This window comes from Dipodomys spectabilis, unplaced genomic scaffold (assembly GCF_019054845.1).
Source record: "Dipodomys spectabilis isolate Male_0828 unplaced genomic scaffold, ASM1905484v1 ptg000006l, whole genome shotgun sequence".
Lineage (NCBI taxonomy): Eukaryota > Metazoa > Chordata > Mammalia > Rodentia > Heteromyidae > Dipodomys > Dipodomys spectabilis.
The window spans coordinates 10,818,574-10,836,012 of NW_024870683.1; the positions used below are offsets into that span (position 1 = coordinate 10,818,574).

The window sequence follows — 17,439 nt, forward strand, 5'->3', positions numbered from 1 at the left end:
GATCTCAGGAGACTGAGATCTAAGGCTCAAAACCAGCCTGGACAGAAAAGTCAATGATACTTTTATCTCTAATTAATCCCCAAAGAAGCCCAAAGTGGAGCTGTGGCTTAAGTGGTAGAGTGCTAGACGTGTAAAAGGGGCAGTATCCAGGCCCTGAGTTCAAGCCCCAGGACCAGCACAAAAGAAAGAAAGAAAGGGAGGAAGGGAGGAAGGGAGGAAGGGAGGAAGGAAGGAAGGAAGGAAGGAAGGGAGGAAGGAAGGAAGGAAGGAAGGAAGGAAGGAAGGAAGGAAGGAAGGAAAATCCAATGCCAGGAATTCATGTAACCCCAGTTTACAAGGACCTTAACAGTTACATTCAAGGCAGAAATCTTGTGCCCTTTCTTAATTTTTATTTGGAAGACTTGGCCTTTAAACTCAGAGCCTCCAATTGCTAGGCAGGCACTCTACCACGTAAGACACAGCCCAGTCCCTGGTGCTTTTGTTGTTTTTTTAGATAGGGTCTCAGTTTTTGCTTAGGCCAGCATGGACCATGATCCTCCCACCTCTGCCTCTTATGCAGCTGGGATGACAGTCACGAGAACCCATGTCTGGACCCTGGGGTTTTTACAGGTACATGATCTCCACATTGGAAGAGACACCATTATTATGCCCACTTTTATCAAACGGAAACCCAAAGAACTCAACATGTTTTCAGGTGCAGTGGACCCTGGACCCTAGCCATAGGATGGCCAATAGCAGTTATGGGGCTGCCAACAGCTTGCTCCATCTCTGAGAAGTGCCCTTGGCTGAAGGGCTTCCTGGCCTGAGAATCCCCATTCCACCCCCCGCCCCCCAGACAGCAGCCAACAACTGACCCATGAATGGAAGACTCTAGCACCAAAAGATGGGGCCAGCTCCATGGGTGTCCGTGCCAGTCTCCAGCCAAGACAGAACAGTGCTGGCTTTCTGGATCAGCTTCCCTCCTGCCTTACCCTGCTTCCCATCTTCTCTGAGGGCGCTCCCCCCAGCAATCATACATCACTTTCACAAGGGGCCCAGGCTCTGCTCCCGGGGACCCTGGGATCACACGCAGAAATCAGCACAGCCCCCAGCCTCAGGGTCTTACCACTCAACCACCCAATGCCTGCCAGGCTAAGAAAGTGAATCTTGCTGGGCCTGGACTGCCAGAGCAGAGCAACCCACATGTCCATCCTCCGCCTAGGGAGGAAAGTCAAGCTGCACATGCATCTCTAAGCTGCTCCCACACCTACTGTGCCTTTGAAAGGCCGGAGGACAGGAGGTAAAGATGACCAAGGTCCAGGACAGCTCGCCGGCCAACCCTGCCTCCTGCGACCTGTGCACCTGTCCCAGCCTACCCTCAACCACATCTAGGTTTCTCAGGGGCCTCACAGCCCTACTCATCTTGCTCCACTGGTTTGGCTAAAACCACATGAAACCATGCTCTGGATTGTTGAATAGGAAGAGGTGGCACCAGCCACACAGCCCCTGGAGTTGGTGTGATATGGTCTGCCTGGCACAGAGGCCCTGACTGTGGCACTTGAAACCAGGCCACGATCTATCTACCTGTGGAACTATGGGTAAGGTTAGAGGGTTGGCTTCCACTCAGAATAAATATTCCGTTTTATTTCATACCAATCAGCCTTTCTTAGCTGCCCCTCCACATACACCAGAAACATCCCCCAAGGCACGGGAGCAGGTAATGTGCTCAGCCTTAGGAAGGGTATGAGGAGGGACTGGTTCACAGCTCCCACCAGCAAAAGCCTGCCGTTTTTCTAAAGTTTCTTATTGTATTCTGAAAATTCATGTATATTTAGCATTCCAATAATATATATGTGTTGAGATAAAAATAATACTTTTCGTCTCCGTGTCTCTGAGCAGAAAGCCTGCTGGGACAGCGTGCTGTGTATGCTCTGTAGCTTTGAGTCTGCTTGGCACGGCGTGGATCTGTTTCTGGAGATCAGCATGGCTGTGACTGATGAGGTGTGTGAGGTGCAATTCTGGCCCCATTTCCTCCTGTCTTCTGGGGATAAGGGGGACAACCTCCCTCCCCTCCCAGGCCTTTCCTGACCCCTGCTCTTCCCAGGAGCACAGTTCTCACTAGGACTCTCCAGCGACAGAGGCGAGGACAGTATACCTCAAGGCCATCTCTGGGGTCCCCCTGTGGTGGGCACAATGGGGTTTTTGCACATGCCCATATCCTGATCCCCGGACTACTGTGGTTGTGATGTCTCATGATGAAGGGGTTTGCCTTAGATGGAATGAAGATAGTTGATCTTACAGTGGGGTAGTTATCTTGGAAAAATGTAGGCACAATGTAATTACTCTGTGTGTGTGTGTGTGTGTGTGTGTGTGTGTGTGTGTGTGTGTGATTTGAACTAAGGTCCTAGGCACTGTCCCTGAGCATTTTTGCTCAAGGCTAGAGTTCTAGCCTTAACCTATAGCCCCACTTCTAGCTTTTGGTCATTAATTAGAGATACAAGTCTCATGGACTTCCCTGCCCAGACTGGTTTCAAAATGCGATCCTCAGATCTCAGCCTCCTGAGTAGCTAGGATCATAGGCGTGAACCACACTGCTGCCTGGCTGTAATCACTTTTAAGGTCCCTAAAAGTGGAGGAGCTGGAGACAGAGGGATGGCCTGTGAGGACTTGACTGATAGTTGGTAGCTTTGAAGAGAGAGGAAGGACAGCTGGCAGCAACAAAGGAAAGACATGGGAATGGATTCTCTTTCCCTCTCTGCTGGCAACTTGATTTTAGCACGTGTCCACATAGCCTTGCAGACAGTGGGACACATATGTGTGGCATTGAGTGACACAATTTTGTTCCAGAAGCCATGGGATAGGAACGATGCCTTCCCCTACCTCTGGGTTGAGTCAGCCACTTATCCTGGAGGCCATGGAGGGAGCTTCCTGCTGTTGAGAAGGCCAAGGCCAGGCAGTGAGGGGCCCCTCTGTGCCTGTGCTGTAAACTAGGCTGATATCCAAGCCACACACTCAGCAGCGTGGCCTCAGGCATGTTGTGAAACTTCCTGAGTTTCCGTTTCTCTACTTGTAAAATGGGGCCTACCTTTAGTAAACATTTTCTATAAGGGGCCAAGTAGTATATAGCCTAGGTTTCACTGGCTGCACAGTCTCTGTTGCAATCATTCAATTCTACTGCTGTGACACAAAGCAGCCTAAAGCAGCGGGACAAATGAATGTATCCCAATAAAACTTTATTTATAAAGCTACCTGGCGAGCCAGTTTTGACAGACCACTATTGGGGAATTATTGTGAAGGTGAAACCAATCATTTTACAGGTACAAAATGAGTGGTAAAAGCTGTCAACCACTGGTGCTACAGTTGAGGCATGGGGTTAGAGTGAAGGGCAGACTGTGACAAGACAGGAAAGAGTGAGAACTGATGCTCAGGAGAGATGCCTCCACATCTCCAGCCTTGTGGCAGGTAGTGAAGCTTCTCCAACCACTGGGAACTTCAAGTACAAAATGGAAGTTCTGAGGGCCCAGGGAGCTCACACCAACAGCTCCCAGCCTCCTACCTTTGTGCCACATCCCCAAGTGTGGGTTCTCTAAGGCCCTTTGTTAGTATTTTAACATCTTCATTAAAAACCTGGCTTGGTGGTAAATGCTTGTCATAGTTAGCACTTGGGAGGCTGAGACAGGAATACTGAGAGTTTGAGGCCAGCCTGGTCTCCACAGTGAGACACTGAGTGCACTGACTGCCACTGACCTGCAGACTTAGAAGTGGTTTCAATGGTAAATTTAATTTGATTCATTTTACTATAATAAGAGGGGGCAACATATGGTGTTCTGTATGCTTTCTAAGCGACACACACATGTACACATCCAAACACACGTACAATACACATGCACACAACACAGGTGACCACTTGTTCATATATACACAGTGTACACATGTGTATGCAGGCATACACACAGATGCATACACATAAACATATGCACATTACATACATGCATGCACCCATGCATGGGTACACACAACACATACACTTACACATATACAAGCATATACAACACACATGTGTATGCTCATGCACATGTTCAAACATGCAAAGATACATGTGCACAGCACTCACTCATACACACAAACACACATGAACATGCATAAACACACACATACACCCAAGGGAGCAGTGTAGCTGACTGGGAGTAGATGCAGGCTTTTGAGTTTTCTCACAATGCTCTCTGACTTGAGTGATGTCCTCCTATGATTCAGCAAAGCAGTCATTAGATTTGGGGTGGATTCTGAATCTCTCTTTAAAATTTCAAAATAACAAAATAAGTCCACCAAAATATTTGCCCTTCTATACCTCTCACCTCTCACTCCCCACGTCCAAAACCTGCAGATGTCCATGGTTAAAATAACATACCCACAAACTATGAGGCCAGGGCCACTTCAGGAAGGAGGGGACAGAGAGGGCCGTCTAGGTCCAGAACTCTGTACCCCACGGGGAGATCTGCCCTGTTCCACCTGCCAGTGAACACTGGAGCCCCTGCTCAGAGCAGGTTTGGGGTCTCTGTCACACTCAGATCTTTTCTTCCTTTCCCATCCCTTCTTTCCTTTCTCCTTGCTTCCTTCCTTCTCTCTTTCCTTCCCTCCCACTTTCTTTTTTTCTTTCCTTCCCTTCTTTCCTTTCTCCTTCCTTGCCTCCTTTATTCCTTCTCGCTTTACCTCCCTCTTCCCTCTCTCTCTACTTTCCTTCCTTATTCTCCTTCCTTCCCTTCCCTCCCTCCCCCACTTTCTCTTTCTTTTGGCCAGTACTGGGGCTTGAACTCAGAGCCTAAGTTTTTTTGCTCAAGGCTAGTGCACTTAAGCCATAGCTCCACTTCCAGCCTTTTGGTGGCTAATGGGAGATAAGGAAATAAAAGTCTCATGAGCCATTAACCAGATTCATTATGAACCAGGGTCCTTATTTTCAGTTTCCTGAGTAGCTAGGGTTACAGGGTGTGAGACATTGGTACCTGGCTATTTTCTGACTTTCTTGATACAAACTTTGCCACCCGCCTGTCAAATCAGCCTTATTAATTTCATTATGTAGTTCTTCTGTGTTCTTACTGATTTTCGCTTGGATGATCTGTCAGATCTCCAAACACCACAGTTTCTGCCAGTTCCCCTCTGTATTTCCAACGGGCTGTTCTTACTTCTTTCAGGGAGGTGTAATTTGGAGCAATAATAGCCCATGAGCCTGTCATTCTCACAGAGCTGTGTGCCCTCATCAACAGAAAAATGATTCTCCTTAATCCTGCTGAAAGCCTGCCCCTTCTTCCCCCTTCCACCCCAGCTCTTTGACCTCCTGCAAATGTCAGGATTCCTGACACAGGACAGTCTGTTCTTTGCTCTGCAGGGCACTTTTGAGCCACAGTCCTAGGCCTTTTCCTGTTTGGGTTTATTTTTCGGATACAGTCTCACATGTTTTGTTCAGGGCTGCATTCCAACCTTGATCTTCTTACCTCCACCTCATGCACAGTTAGGATAACGCTGGTATTGCTTGGTGCTAATTCCTTGCTTTTGATTCAACTTCATGTGCCCTGGTTTTCTCCTAGGGGTCCCCTTCTCTGCTACCTTACTGCTATCTTGTTTCTCACTGGATTGATCTCTTTGCCCATTTCCTCCAAATTTGGGAAGAGCATCTCAAGTTTGTCCTCCGTGTTATTGATTTTGATTTTCCTGCACACCGGCTCTGCCCTCTGCTGCCCCCAGTGTACACTCCTGTGCTGCTCCCCAATGTTTAATTCCCTCCTCATCCTCCAACACAACCACACAAATAAAAAACAAACAAACACACAGTGTTGGTTCTCTTCTGAGCTTTCCAGAACATACTGCCTTCTCTCTGTTCCCTAGTGCTTTGTGTATGTGTGGCTCCACTGGTGTTGTCTGTCCAGATTCAGGATTTCATTCACACATACTTAGAAGACTGTGGAACACATGAAGTCAGGTTTCAGCCATTAGGTCTGGAAATAGAACCGACGGACATTGCCAGAGACTTGTGCTTCCCAGATGCTGAAACAACAGGATGAAATGAACAGTCCTGCCAGTGTGGCAGTGGGGTGAACTGTGTTCCTCACAAATAAACACTGAAGTCCCAAACCCCAGGTCTTCAGAATGATGCTATGTGAGAGGAAGGTCCTTGCTGATGTAATTAATTAGCATGAGACTACGCTAGAATGAGGCAGGCTCCCTGAGGAGGATGGTGGGGAAAGGAAGACATGTCACATACATGTCGGTGGGGTCCTGCTTCTGCCAGCTGCAGGCTGATAAAGACTAAGGAAATGAGTGGCAGAGCCCCTGAGCCTCTGTCCTGCCCATACTTTGAGTTCTAGAACAGGAGGAGACTCAATTTCTCTTGTCTTGTCTGTAGCGCTTCGTCACAGAAGTCTCAGGGAGTAAATGTAGACGTCAATCCACGAGATAGGGAACCGCAGTGGAAGAGACAGGTGGGGATGGGAAGAGCAAAGCTTTTAATGGCAGATAGAGCATCAGGGGAGGGAGGCCTCTGTTATGAGGGCACAGGGAGCAGAGGCTCCAAGAAGAGACAGGAAGGGGCCACACAGCTATCTGGGGACCAGGCCTCCATCTGCTTGGCCAACAGAGCATAGCCTTCTTCCTTCTCCAGTCCTGCTTTGGGGCTATTCTTTTCTCAGAGCAATCGGCATGGGCGGGGTTGGGGACAGCTGGGTGGAGGCACCACTGGGCCCTGGGTAGTAATTCCAACTTGTTTCTTCCAATAGGTGCCTTAGGGGTAGTTCCTCCACTGCCTTGATCCTCAGGTCCCCATCTGTAAAATGGGTATAACATTTCCTCCCAGAGGACTTTGAGGAGTCAGTGAACCAGGGACGGTCAAGGGCATGCAGAAGATGGGTTCCTTGGTCCATGACAGAAAAGCTGGATATTTGGGGGTCACCATTTGCATCATGGTTGACCTCAGTCCTCTTCCTCTTGTAGTTGACTGGATGATGAGTGGGATGTCCAGGGTGCTCTGATTTCCTGCGGATTAGCAGCTAGGACCTCTATTCCACATGCAGAGGCCCTGTAAGCCTCCAGAGTTGACCTCTGAGACCAAAACTATCTTAGAGTCCCCACCTTGGGGAGACACCTGTACGTGCCAGGAGAATGTCCAGGCACTACAGCACTTCCCTCCATCCCCAGCCGCACACAGCCCAGCTGGACCTTGTGGCACTGCAGGGCGAGAACCTGGGCAGACCTGGGTCTGACCACCTGGCAGCCTGTGTCGCTGCAGGGGTTCCCAGGATGGATGTGTGACCCCTGGACTCTATCTGCAGGGGTGACAACAACACGTGTATGGGCGTCCCTCCTTGGTCCCATCTCTGGGCCTCAGACTCTCCAGCTGTGAATTGGCAGATTTGGAAAGCACTAGCTGGAGACTGTCCCTCATTGGACTGGCATCAGAAGGGGCACATCAGTAGCTGGCATCTGGGGTCTCTGTGTGTGGGGATGAAGGAGTGGAAGAGAAAGAAAGAACTCCAAGGTGTGCACTGGTGTCTTACGCTTGTAATCCTACCCACTCAGGAGGCTGAAATCTGAGGATCATGATTTAAAGCCAGCCCAGGTAGAAAACTCCATGGGATTCTTATCTCCAGTCTACTCAGAAAAAGCCAGAAATGCTTTAGCACAAAAGCTCAGGAACAGCATCCAGGCTTGGAGTTCAAGCTGTAGGACTGGGCTGGCATGTGCACGTGTGTGTGCACACGCTCACGTGCATTCTCTCTCTCTCTCTCAATAAGGAATGCCACAGCTCTGGCCAAACCTGTACAAGCCTCAAGCTGTTCTCACTGCCCTCAGATAAGAGACCAAACTTCTCCACTCAGCAGTCAAGGCTCCCAGAAATTGGCTTCAAGCTCTGTTTTCCAATCTTGGCTATTGTCCCTGGCACCTCTGTCCTTGACACTGCAGGCTCCATGGAATTCCGATGGCTCCCAGGCTCTTGGAAGCCCCTCCCTGCCTTGGCCTGCAGTCCTGCTTCCCCGAGGGTTCTAGCAGGCTGGGGTCCTACCAGCATCCTGCATGGCTTGGAACCAGTGGCATGTCTTCCTCTGAGCCTGGACTTCACCCTCCCCTCCCCAAGGTGGGAGATGAGTCACTTCCTGTCTGTGTTCCCAGGTCCTTGGTTTCTCCTGAGAGGTGCCTCTCTTTCTGTGCACGAGATCCAGCCTCACCGTGCGTGGAGCCAGGAGAGGGGCTGGCACACAGAAGGAGCTGGGGAGAGTTTGTAGATATAATAGACAATGACAGGTGGAGGTTATTTACAACTAGAGAGTCCCTAGAGTGACTGCCATTTGGTGGGGGTCAGGAGTGTGGGCTTCCAATCCCAAACAGCGGTGCTCTTTGGACTGTGACTGTGAGAATTCCTGGCACTAAGCCCTCCAAAACACAGAGGGGCCAGGTGCCGGTGCTCATGCCTGTAATCTTAGCTGAGATCTGAGGATCATGGGTTGAAGCCAGACCAAGCAAGAAAGTCTGTGAGACTCTTACGTCTGGTTAAGCTGCAAATGGAACAGTGGCTCAAGCTATAAAGCATTTGCTTTGAGCAAAAAAAAAAAGCTCAGGGACAGTGCTTAGGCCCTGAGTTCAAGCTCCAGTAACACACACACACACACACACACACACACACACACACACACACACACACACACACACACACACACACACACACACACGAGAACAAAGACAATTATACCAGAGTTATACCAGCTCAGGCCCTGCCGCAGCTCTGAGGAGCAGTGCGCTTGCCAATCGGCCCCTTGGCCAGTGCGGGATAGCAAGCCATGGGGCACCTAAAGAAGCCACCTCCTGGGTGCTTCCCCAAATCTGCGATGCCAAGGTTGGAATGCACTTGAGGCCCAGAGAGAACATGAGGCTCTTTCCCAGCGAGGGCTGTGGGGTAACCAAAAGGCTAGATCAGTGTGTTTCTGGGGCCAAGGCCAGTTGCACCTACCTTCAGCTTTTTGACACTGGTGCAGGGATCATTGGAGAAGCTCTCGGTGTCTGAAATCTCGATGTCCTCCCCATACAGAACCCCAGTCAGGTCATTCCTCACCTGGGAGTAAAGAAAAAGCATAGGGTGGGTGTGCTGGCAACCGTGAGGGGAGCAGTTCACGTCACTCTGAGGAGGCGGCTGCAGTGGGTGGAGCAGTTTCCCCCACTGACAGCGTGACAGGGATGGCCCTGTGTGCATGAGGGTTGCAAACTACTGGGTCATCAGTCAGCTAGTGTGTGATGCAGCCAACGTGGAAGGACATTAGGGAAGAGAGGGGATAGTGGCATTCTTTGCTCAAGGGAGCAGGTGCTCCTCAGTTGCTGGGTTACAACATGGTCCAGGGTCACTCCCTTTGGGGGAGGGGAAGAAATCAGAATCTAGACTTGTACAATATAAAATCTCCCACATTTTTGAGTACTGGTACTATTTTTGAGCTTTTTAAAGTTAGAATAAAATATGAAGTGTATATCTGGCTCTCAGCAAAGGCTGGGGACCTCTGACACACAGCAGTAGAAACTGGGCTATGTGTTTTACTAGAAAGGATTAGGTGAGGGGGTGGGATTGTCAAAGGAGGCAGTCCCAGGTCCTGGTTGGTCACTGGCTGACTGAAACCATCCCCCTCCCCCCCCCCATGTAGCCTCCCCCTCTCTCAATTTCTTCTTCCTGTTTAAGGGAAAGTGGTCCTTAAATGCTCTCCTGTCCACCCCCATTGGGATGGCAATTGTCAAAAAACAGAAAAATCAAGTGTTCATAAGGATGGGGAGAAATTGGAGGGCATCCTTGTGAACTCTCCCTGAGAGTGTGTAAGAGTTCAACCTCAGGAAACCAAAGTGGTAGCTCCTCAAAACATAAAAATAGACTATTATCTAATACAGCAATTCCACGCCTGTGATTACGTGTCAGAAGAAAAGAAAGTGGAGACCTGAACGATATTGAACACCCATGTTCACAGCAGTATCACACACAACAGCCAAAAGGTAGAAGCCACTCAGATGCCCGCTGACAAGTAAACAAACTGTGGTAGACACCCAGTGGCGTATTACTCAGCTTTGAAAAGGAATGAACTTCTGTTCCATGCCACAACATGGGTGAATGTAGGAAAGACATGTATGCTGGTTATCTGAAGCTCCAGAAGCAGTCAGGTCCACAGAGACAGAAAATGGAATGATGACCACAAGGGGAGGGGACACAAGGTGGGGAACTGCATTGGATGGATAATGGAGTTTCCATTTGCAATGATGAAGTGGCTCTGGGGATAGCTGAGCACTAGTGGCTCATGCCTGTAATCCTAGATACTCAGGAGGTTGAAATCTGAGGATCGTGGTTCAAAGCCAGACTAAGCAGAAATTGTCCACAAGACTCTTATCTCCAATTAACTACTAGAAAACCAGATGTGGCACTGTGGCTCAAGTGGCAGAACACCAGACTTGAGTGAAAAAGTTAAGAGACAGCACCATGGCCCAGAGTCCAAGCCCAATGTTGGCACAAAACAAAACAAAACCAAAAACATATAAACAAAAAACAGCAAAAGTTTTTGGAGATGGATGGGTGACAGTTACCTAAAGAGGTGAACACACTTAGCTGAGCTGCATACTTACAAATAGTCGGTGGGAAAGTTTACATTATGTATATTTTACCACAATTAAAACAAAAGCAATTCTCATGTCAACAATCAGCAGATCCTTCCAATGCTTCTATCAAAGTGTATTGAATAATCTGGTCTTAAATGTCTTTGGAAAGCCACCCATCATGGAAGGGGAAGACAGGAGACAGGGACAGAGCTGCTGTATTTAATTTCTTTCATTTTGTGTGAGTGCTAGTTCTGGAGACGGAACTCAGGAGCTGTCCCTGAGCTTTGGTGCTCAAGGGTAGCACTCTACCACTTGAGCCACAGCTCCACTTCTGGCTTTTTGGTGGTTAATTGGAGATAGGAGTCTCCAGGACTTTCTGTGCCAGTTGGTTTTGAACCATGATCCTCAGAACTCAGCCTCTTGAGTAACTAGGATTATAGGTATAGGCCACCAACTGCACCCAGCTCATATTTTATTTCTTTATAAAAAAGAAAGGAAGAAAGAAAGAAAGAAGAAAAGAAAGAAAGGAAGGAAAAGGAAGTAAATAGAGGAAATGGGAACATTTGTTAACGCTGGCCTGCGGGTCCTTGGGTGTTTACTTGATTCTGAGCTTTTCTGAATGCTTGCAATACTTTGTAATAAATGTTTTGGTAGAAGAAAGGAAGGGCTGCAGTCAGGGTGAGCCCTGTCCATCTGCGGAGCCTTAGCAGTTTGGATGCAAGCTTGAGAGCTGGTGGACTGCAAAGTGTTGCTTTCGCCACTCAAGCTTATTTCTGCTGCCTCCATCCCTGTTGGCTGCAGTGGAGTCTGGCCATTTGTTTGTGTGCCCTGGGGCGAGGGGGGCAAATCGCAGCAGGGATTCAACATGGAGCATGCGCATAGGTGCCTAAACTGGAGGGCAACAAGGGGCATGTGTGCAGGAGCCCAGCTGCACTGCTCTGGCTCTACCTGTGTCATGTGCTCACATTTATGGAGAAACAACTCAGCTTCTCTTGAGCCATGGTCTTTCCATCTGAAGAATGGGAGGATGCAGCTGATTCATGGCTCAGGACCGCTACAGGGGAAGTGGAACAGCTTTGTAAATTGTGAAGTTAGGCACACTGCCAGAATGATGGTTTCTAAGCATAAGGCAGGGACCGAGGCTGTGGATAGCTTGGGTTAGCTATGTTGTATGTGTACGTTGTGGGCGCAAAAGCTGTATTATGAATACTGCATAATATCTTTTATAGGTGGTTAGGGCTCAGACAAACAGCACCGGTGGGTCATGTCAATAATCCTACCTACATGGGAGGCTGAGAACATGAGGATCATAGTTTAAGGCTACCAGAGCAGAGACGTTCTTAAGATTCTATCTTAGTAGAAGCTGGGAATGGTGGCATGCACTTGCCATCCTAGCTATGGGGGAAGCATAAATAGGAGTATCATAGCCCAGGCCCAGATAAAAAGCACGGAGAGGCTGGGGATGAGGAGGCCAGAAAGTATAAAAGTCACAGAAGGGGAGACCAGGTTGCTTCGGACTTCTAAGCAGCCTGAGAATCAAAGATCCAAAGGCAGAGCTGTGAATATTCAGGCACAGATGTAAGTCTAGGGAAATCCATCCTTTTGCAAGAAGGTGAGAGCCCAGTGGCTCTAAAGACAGCCAGGAGCAGCAGGGCCAGCTTTGCTCCTGCAGCACAGAGAGAAACCCGCCAGGTCAGATCAGTATCGGAGTACAGAGACCAGTGCTGGTACAACTCCTCCCTCCCAGCTGGTCATGGGCAGTGGGCTGCTGGTGAGGAGGGCTCCAGGGACCTGCCACTCTAATGCAGCTGTCACAGGGACCCTGTGGCTGCAGCTGACAGGGTGCACACCCTATATCCATACACTGGGGCCAGACATAGGGCAGGTCTTCATCCTCAGCCTAGAGACATGGGGAGAGGGGAAGAAGGGAGAGAAAAGAATGGAGGTGGAAGGGAAGGAGTGCCCACTCCAGAATAAAAGCCCACACCAATCCCTTTCAACCCAATATGGGTCCCCTGCCCAAAAACCAGGGCCCTGGATGGTGAATGTCTTGGGCTTCTCTGCCGTGGGATCCTATGTCTGCATGCCCTGCAAGCCCCTGTCCTCTGCCACTGTCTGCTTCTCAGGACAAGGCCAGTGGAATCCCTTCCTGTTCTAACAGCCCTGAACACCTGTGTCCTCCAGCAAGAAGGACCTTTCAGAACTCAGTTTCTCAGCTAAACATCCACCTCATGTCTAATCACTTCCTGCCTTCTGGGCATCAATACCACTCTCGATTGTCATCTAGTGATCTGGCTTCTCTGGAGTGAGAGCTGCTCATTCCTGCCAGACTCTTTCCTTCCTTCCCTCCTTTCCTTTCCTCCCTCCCTACTTCCCTACTTCCTTCCCTCCCTCCCTCTCTCCTTCCTTCCCTCCTTCCCTTCTTCCCTCCTTTACTCACTCACAATATTGATATCTCTCCTGCTCAGTTACTGAGTGAGGTTTTGGGTCTCTCATGTTGTATAAAACTATTTTTTCATCGTCCTGGACTTCTGACAAGTGAGACTAAGAGACATTAATCTGACGATTCATGAATGTGTTAAGTATCCATCAAGAGGCTCTCAAATTCAAGGGCATGCTCTGGCAAAGGCTGTAACAGAGTCAGACCCAGGATAGGAGGCATAGCAGGAGAAAAGATTCTAGCCTGAAGAACATGTGTGAAGGTTCTGTGGTAGAGGAAGCTGGTAGAAAAGCCAGGAAAATGCCACAGCTAAGGTTGAAGGAGAGTCTCAAGGGTAGCGGTGGGTGGGAGGGGAAAGTTGGGATGACATGAGAAAGGAGTTGCGGTTAGGGGAAGACCATGCAGGCCTTAGAATTTGAGAGATTCTGGTCTTGACCCTCGGTACCAAGGAAAGCCATATGAGGTGTCACCCAAGGGGTAACTTGACGAGAGTCATATTTTGGAATGATAACGTGGGCTGCTGTGGGACTGATGGGGGTCAGGGACATGGGGGAACAAGGAGACCAGTGGAAGGGACACAGAGCAATCATTCCAGTGAAAAGGATTCTGGAGGCCGGATGAGGACGGCGCCACAGAGGTAGCAGGAATGGTGGATCAAACTGGAGATGCATTTGGGACAGCTCGTAACGTGCATGGCTGTCCCATTGCTGTTTGCACATTACTCCAGAATTTCACAGCTGAAAGCAACAGGTGCCTCTTCTTCTCCCAGGGGACCCCCTGGGGGCCTCCTGGACTATGGCCTCTGGGACAGGGCATAAGTAGCAGTGAATTTGGATTTCCCAGGGATTCTGATGAGTAGCTCACATTTCTGAGCTCTGATTGTAGGGGTAAGCACCAGGGTGCTCACACACCTGGCAGGGAGCCCAACCTGCCTGGAAACCCCTCAGTCAGGAATCCCCACCTTCTCCAGATCCAGGACACTACCTCTCCTGGAAGCCAGGGACCTCTCCCCAGCCTTCACGTACCACTCTCCACAGCTACATCTTGTCTTCGATCCCAGCCCTTGCTCTCCTGGTCCCCTAGCATGATGACTGTGTCAGAGGGAGAGTGGAGACAGAGAAGGAGAGAAGGACATGAGAGAAGGTGTAAGAGATGCAGAAGGAAGAACCTCAATATTACAGTGACAAATTACCATGCTCAAAGTGTATAGCTCAGTGCTTGCCGGACATGTGCAAAGGTCCTGGGTTCCCTCCCCAAGCAAATGTCCCAAGCAGGGCAGGTTCCAACCAGCAAGCAAAATTCACAGCCAGTGACAGGAGGCTATCAGGCATATGAGGGACCCCAAGACACTTGACTTCTGTGGCCTCAGTTCCCGGGACCCCTCCCCTAAAACATGAGGGAAGAGTCTTGCTCAGAAGCAGGGAGGCAGGCACAGCTGGGGGGAAGCAGGATTGTGCCACATGCACTTTACAACTCCCTGAAAATTCTAACGAGGTTGGAAATGCGCTTGAGCACAGCGGATCCCCAGCTTTCCTCTGGAAGCCCAGGTAACCTACTTTGTCATTCAAACGCGCCCGCTATATATAGCCCGAGATTGTGCTCAAATGTCACTCCTCTTACCTAACTAAAGCAGATAATTATAGATCCACTTCTATTCATTCATGAAATGTGTCTTCACTTGATTAAACAGTTCATTCAAGTAACATCCATTAAAATAGGGAACATGTTAAAAATGGGGTTCCTTAGAAGCCCACGTTAGGACGACGTAGTTAAGATGCTAATTAGGAGACACAGGCATTTGAAACACTCAAACCTTTGAATTATTCAGGTCACTTTTTACTGGGGCTCCAGATCCCCAGGAACTGCCATTAATTTAAGCTAATTAAAAAATTAAGCCTGGAGAAGAGAAGACCAAGGCGGGAAAATGATGGCTGACTTCAAGCAAGCATAGGCAAGAAAGGACACTGGGCTCTGGGTGGGGCCAAGAAGTAAGAGGAGGAGGAGGAGGAGGAGGAGGAAGAGGAGGAAGGGAAGGAGGAGGAGGAGTGAGGAGGGGAGAAAGAAGGGGAGGAGGAAGAGGAGTGAGGAGGGGAGAAAGAAGGGGAGGAGGAGGAAGATAAGGAGGTTGGAAAGGAGGAGGGAGCTGAGGAGAAGAGAAAAAGAGGAAGAAGAGAAGGAAGGAGGAGTGAAGGGGGAAGAGGGAAGAAGATGAGGAGAAAGAGAATAAGGGAAGAAGAGGAGAAAGAGGAAGAGAAAAAGGAAAGGAGGAGAAAATGAGGAAGAAAAAAAGAAAAGCTGACAGAAAGAGGAAGAGGAGGAGGAGAAGAGGAAGAAGAGAAGAAAGAGGAGGATGGGGAAAACGTAAAGGAGAAGGAAGAGGAAATGTAGAGAAGAAAGAAAAGACAAGGAGAGGAAAAAAGAAGAGGAAAAGAAGGAGAGAGGAAAAAGGAGGTGTAAGGCACAGGAGAAGAAAAAAGAGGAAGAGGAAATGGAGAAGAAGGGGAGGAGAGGAGGGCAAAGAAGAAAACTTTTGACTATGGTAGATAAGGAGCTCCTTAGCAGCAGAGGTGAGCAGCAGAAGCTGGAGGACGATCCTCTGTCTCCCCTAATGCCCATGGTCCTAGGCTGGTGCATGGTCTACCACCCCCTGGTCCTGCTCTCTGCTCCGATGCAGAGGTGTTCCAGCAGCCCCGGGCAGCTTCTAGGATTTCCATGCACCAATCTTCTTAGACTGTATTTCTTCCTCCCCAACCAAATGAACATTTACTGAGGAAGGTGTTCCTCTGGAAAATGAAGCCACTCCATTTTTCAGTTATCTACAAACAAGTTAGCTCCTATGGACATAGAACTGGAGTGGAACCTAAGTGGAGACAAGTTCACTTTCAGGGCAGTGAGTAAGTGAATGCCTGTGAGCCCTGCCCTAGGTTGAGAACGTGGGCTGGGGGCAATGCAGGGGGGTTGGGGTAGAGACACTGTGTCCAGTGGCACCTGACTGTGTGTCACCATCACGTTCATGGATGGATGTGCATGGATGGATGGGGACCCCTAAGAGATACACCTAAGTCCTCTGAGCCTGTGAACCCGACCTTACAAGGAATAAACTCTTTGTAGATAGAATTAGCTTAAGGATCCAGAGATGAGAGACTTGTAGAATAATCCATATTAAGTTAGCCTAAGAGAGAAAAGCCAAGAGAGATTTGGGGGGGACATAGCAGGGAGAAGGCATAGGAAGATAGAACCGCCAGGGGCTGGAAGAAGCAAGACAAGATCTTCATCTCCTGCCTGCAGAAAAAACATGGCCCCACTGGCCTGATGATTTGGGACCTCTGGCCTCCAGGACTGACAGAGAAGAGAGTTCTGTTGCTTTATGTATCAAGTTTGTGGTGATTTGTTAGGGCAACCACAGGAAATGAACACTGGAGATCTCCTGAGACCTGGCTGTTCATTGATCCCAGAAGAAACCTGGGCCTTCTGGGTAGATCCAGACCCTCCTCCCAACTGAGACTTCCTGAAAAGAACCCACTTCTCCTCTATTTGCTGGTGCTGCTGGTTTGTCCTAAGGAAATAGGGCTTTGCTCTATTCTCCTGGAAAACAGCTAGTGTCAGGAGACAAGGTCTGGGGAGAGGGTCGTCTCTCACAGGGGGCTCTACAGAGGGCTCAGCTGTGAGCCCTGGCACTGACCTTGACACCAGGGGTGTCAATCACATCCCCCACTCAAGGTCATGTCCCTTCTCTAGGGAGCCCCCACCCAACAATTGGCCTAGCTTGCTTGCCTTGTGTTGGGGTAGCTGTGAAGAGTCTCTGCCAGCCCCCCACCCTGCCTCAGCTCACCACAGACTCTCTTTCAAGTCCATGGTGGCCTTAACTTCTGCTTATTCTCACAGCCACTTTCTGGGGGAAGTGGGAACTCACTCTTCCTCCATGTGAGTTCTAGAGTCTCCTTCTTGGGGGGCCCACCTACAGCAGGCTCACCCTCTCCTCTACCTGTGTGTCAGCCCTGCCCCAAACTCAGCCTTTGCCCCTTAGTCCTGAGATGAGAGCACCTCTGCCGACAAGCCGGGAGCGATGGCTGGACCCTTGCAGTGACACGTGTCAGGTCACTCCTTTTGGCTCAAAGACTCTAATTTACTAAGATAATAAAAAGTAAACCTCATTGGAAGTCCGAAGAAAGGAGAGCAACCTATGCCAAGTACACTAATTCAAGGAGGGTAAATATCTCTTGCTGGTTATTTTCCACTTGCCCTTACCTCACCCACCCATTCCAGCCTGCCTGTCCCTGTGCTGCCTCTGAATTCCACTTTTATGGGTGACATCTTTGAACAGTTTCTTCTTCTGACTTCTAACTGGGCTCGGCCAGTGGGAGGCCCCAGCAGGAGTCAGGGAGTCAATGGGAGCCCCAGCAGGGGTCCACAGA

The 17,439-nt window shown here is 49.4% G+C and overlaps 1 protein-coding gene across 1 annotated transcript in view; it reads right to left on the reverse strand.

Moving 5' to 3' along the window:
- Gabbr2 (gamma-aminobutyric acid type B receptor subunit 2) overlaps positions 1-17,439 on the reverse strand; it is a 332,778-nt gene that overhangs the window by 141,330 nt on the left and 174,009 nt on the right. The window contains exon 4 of the mRNA XM_042697162.1: positions 8,972-9,073. Coding sequence (XP_042553096.1) covers positions 8,972-9,073 — 102 coding nt within the window. The remainder of the gene's footprint in view (positions 1-8,971; positions 9,074-17,439) is intronic.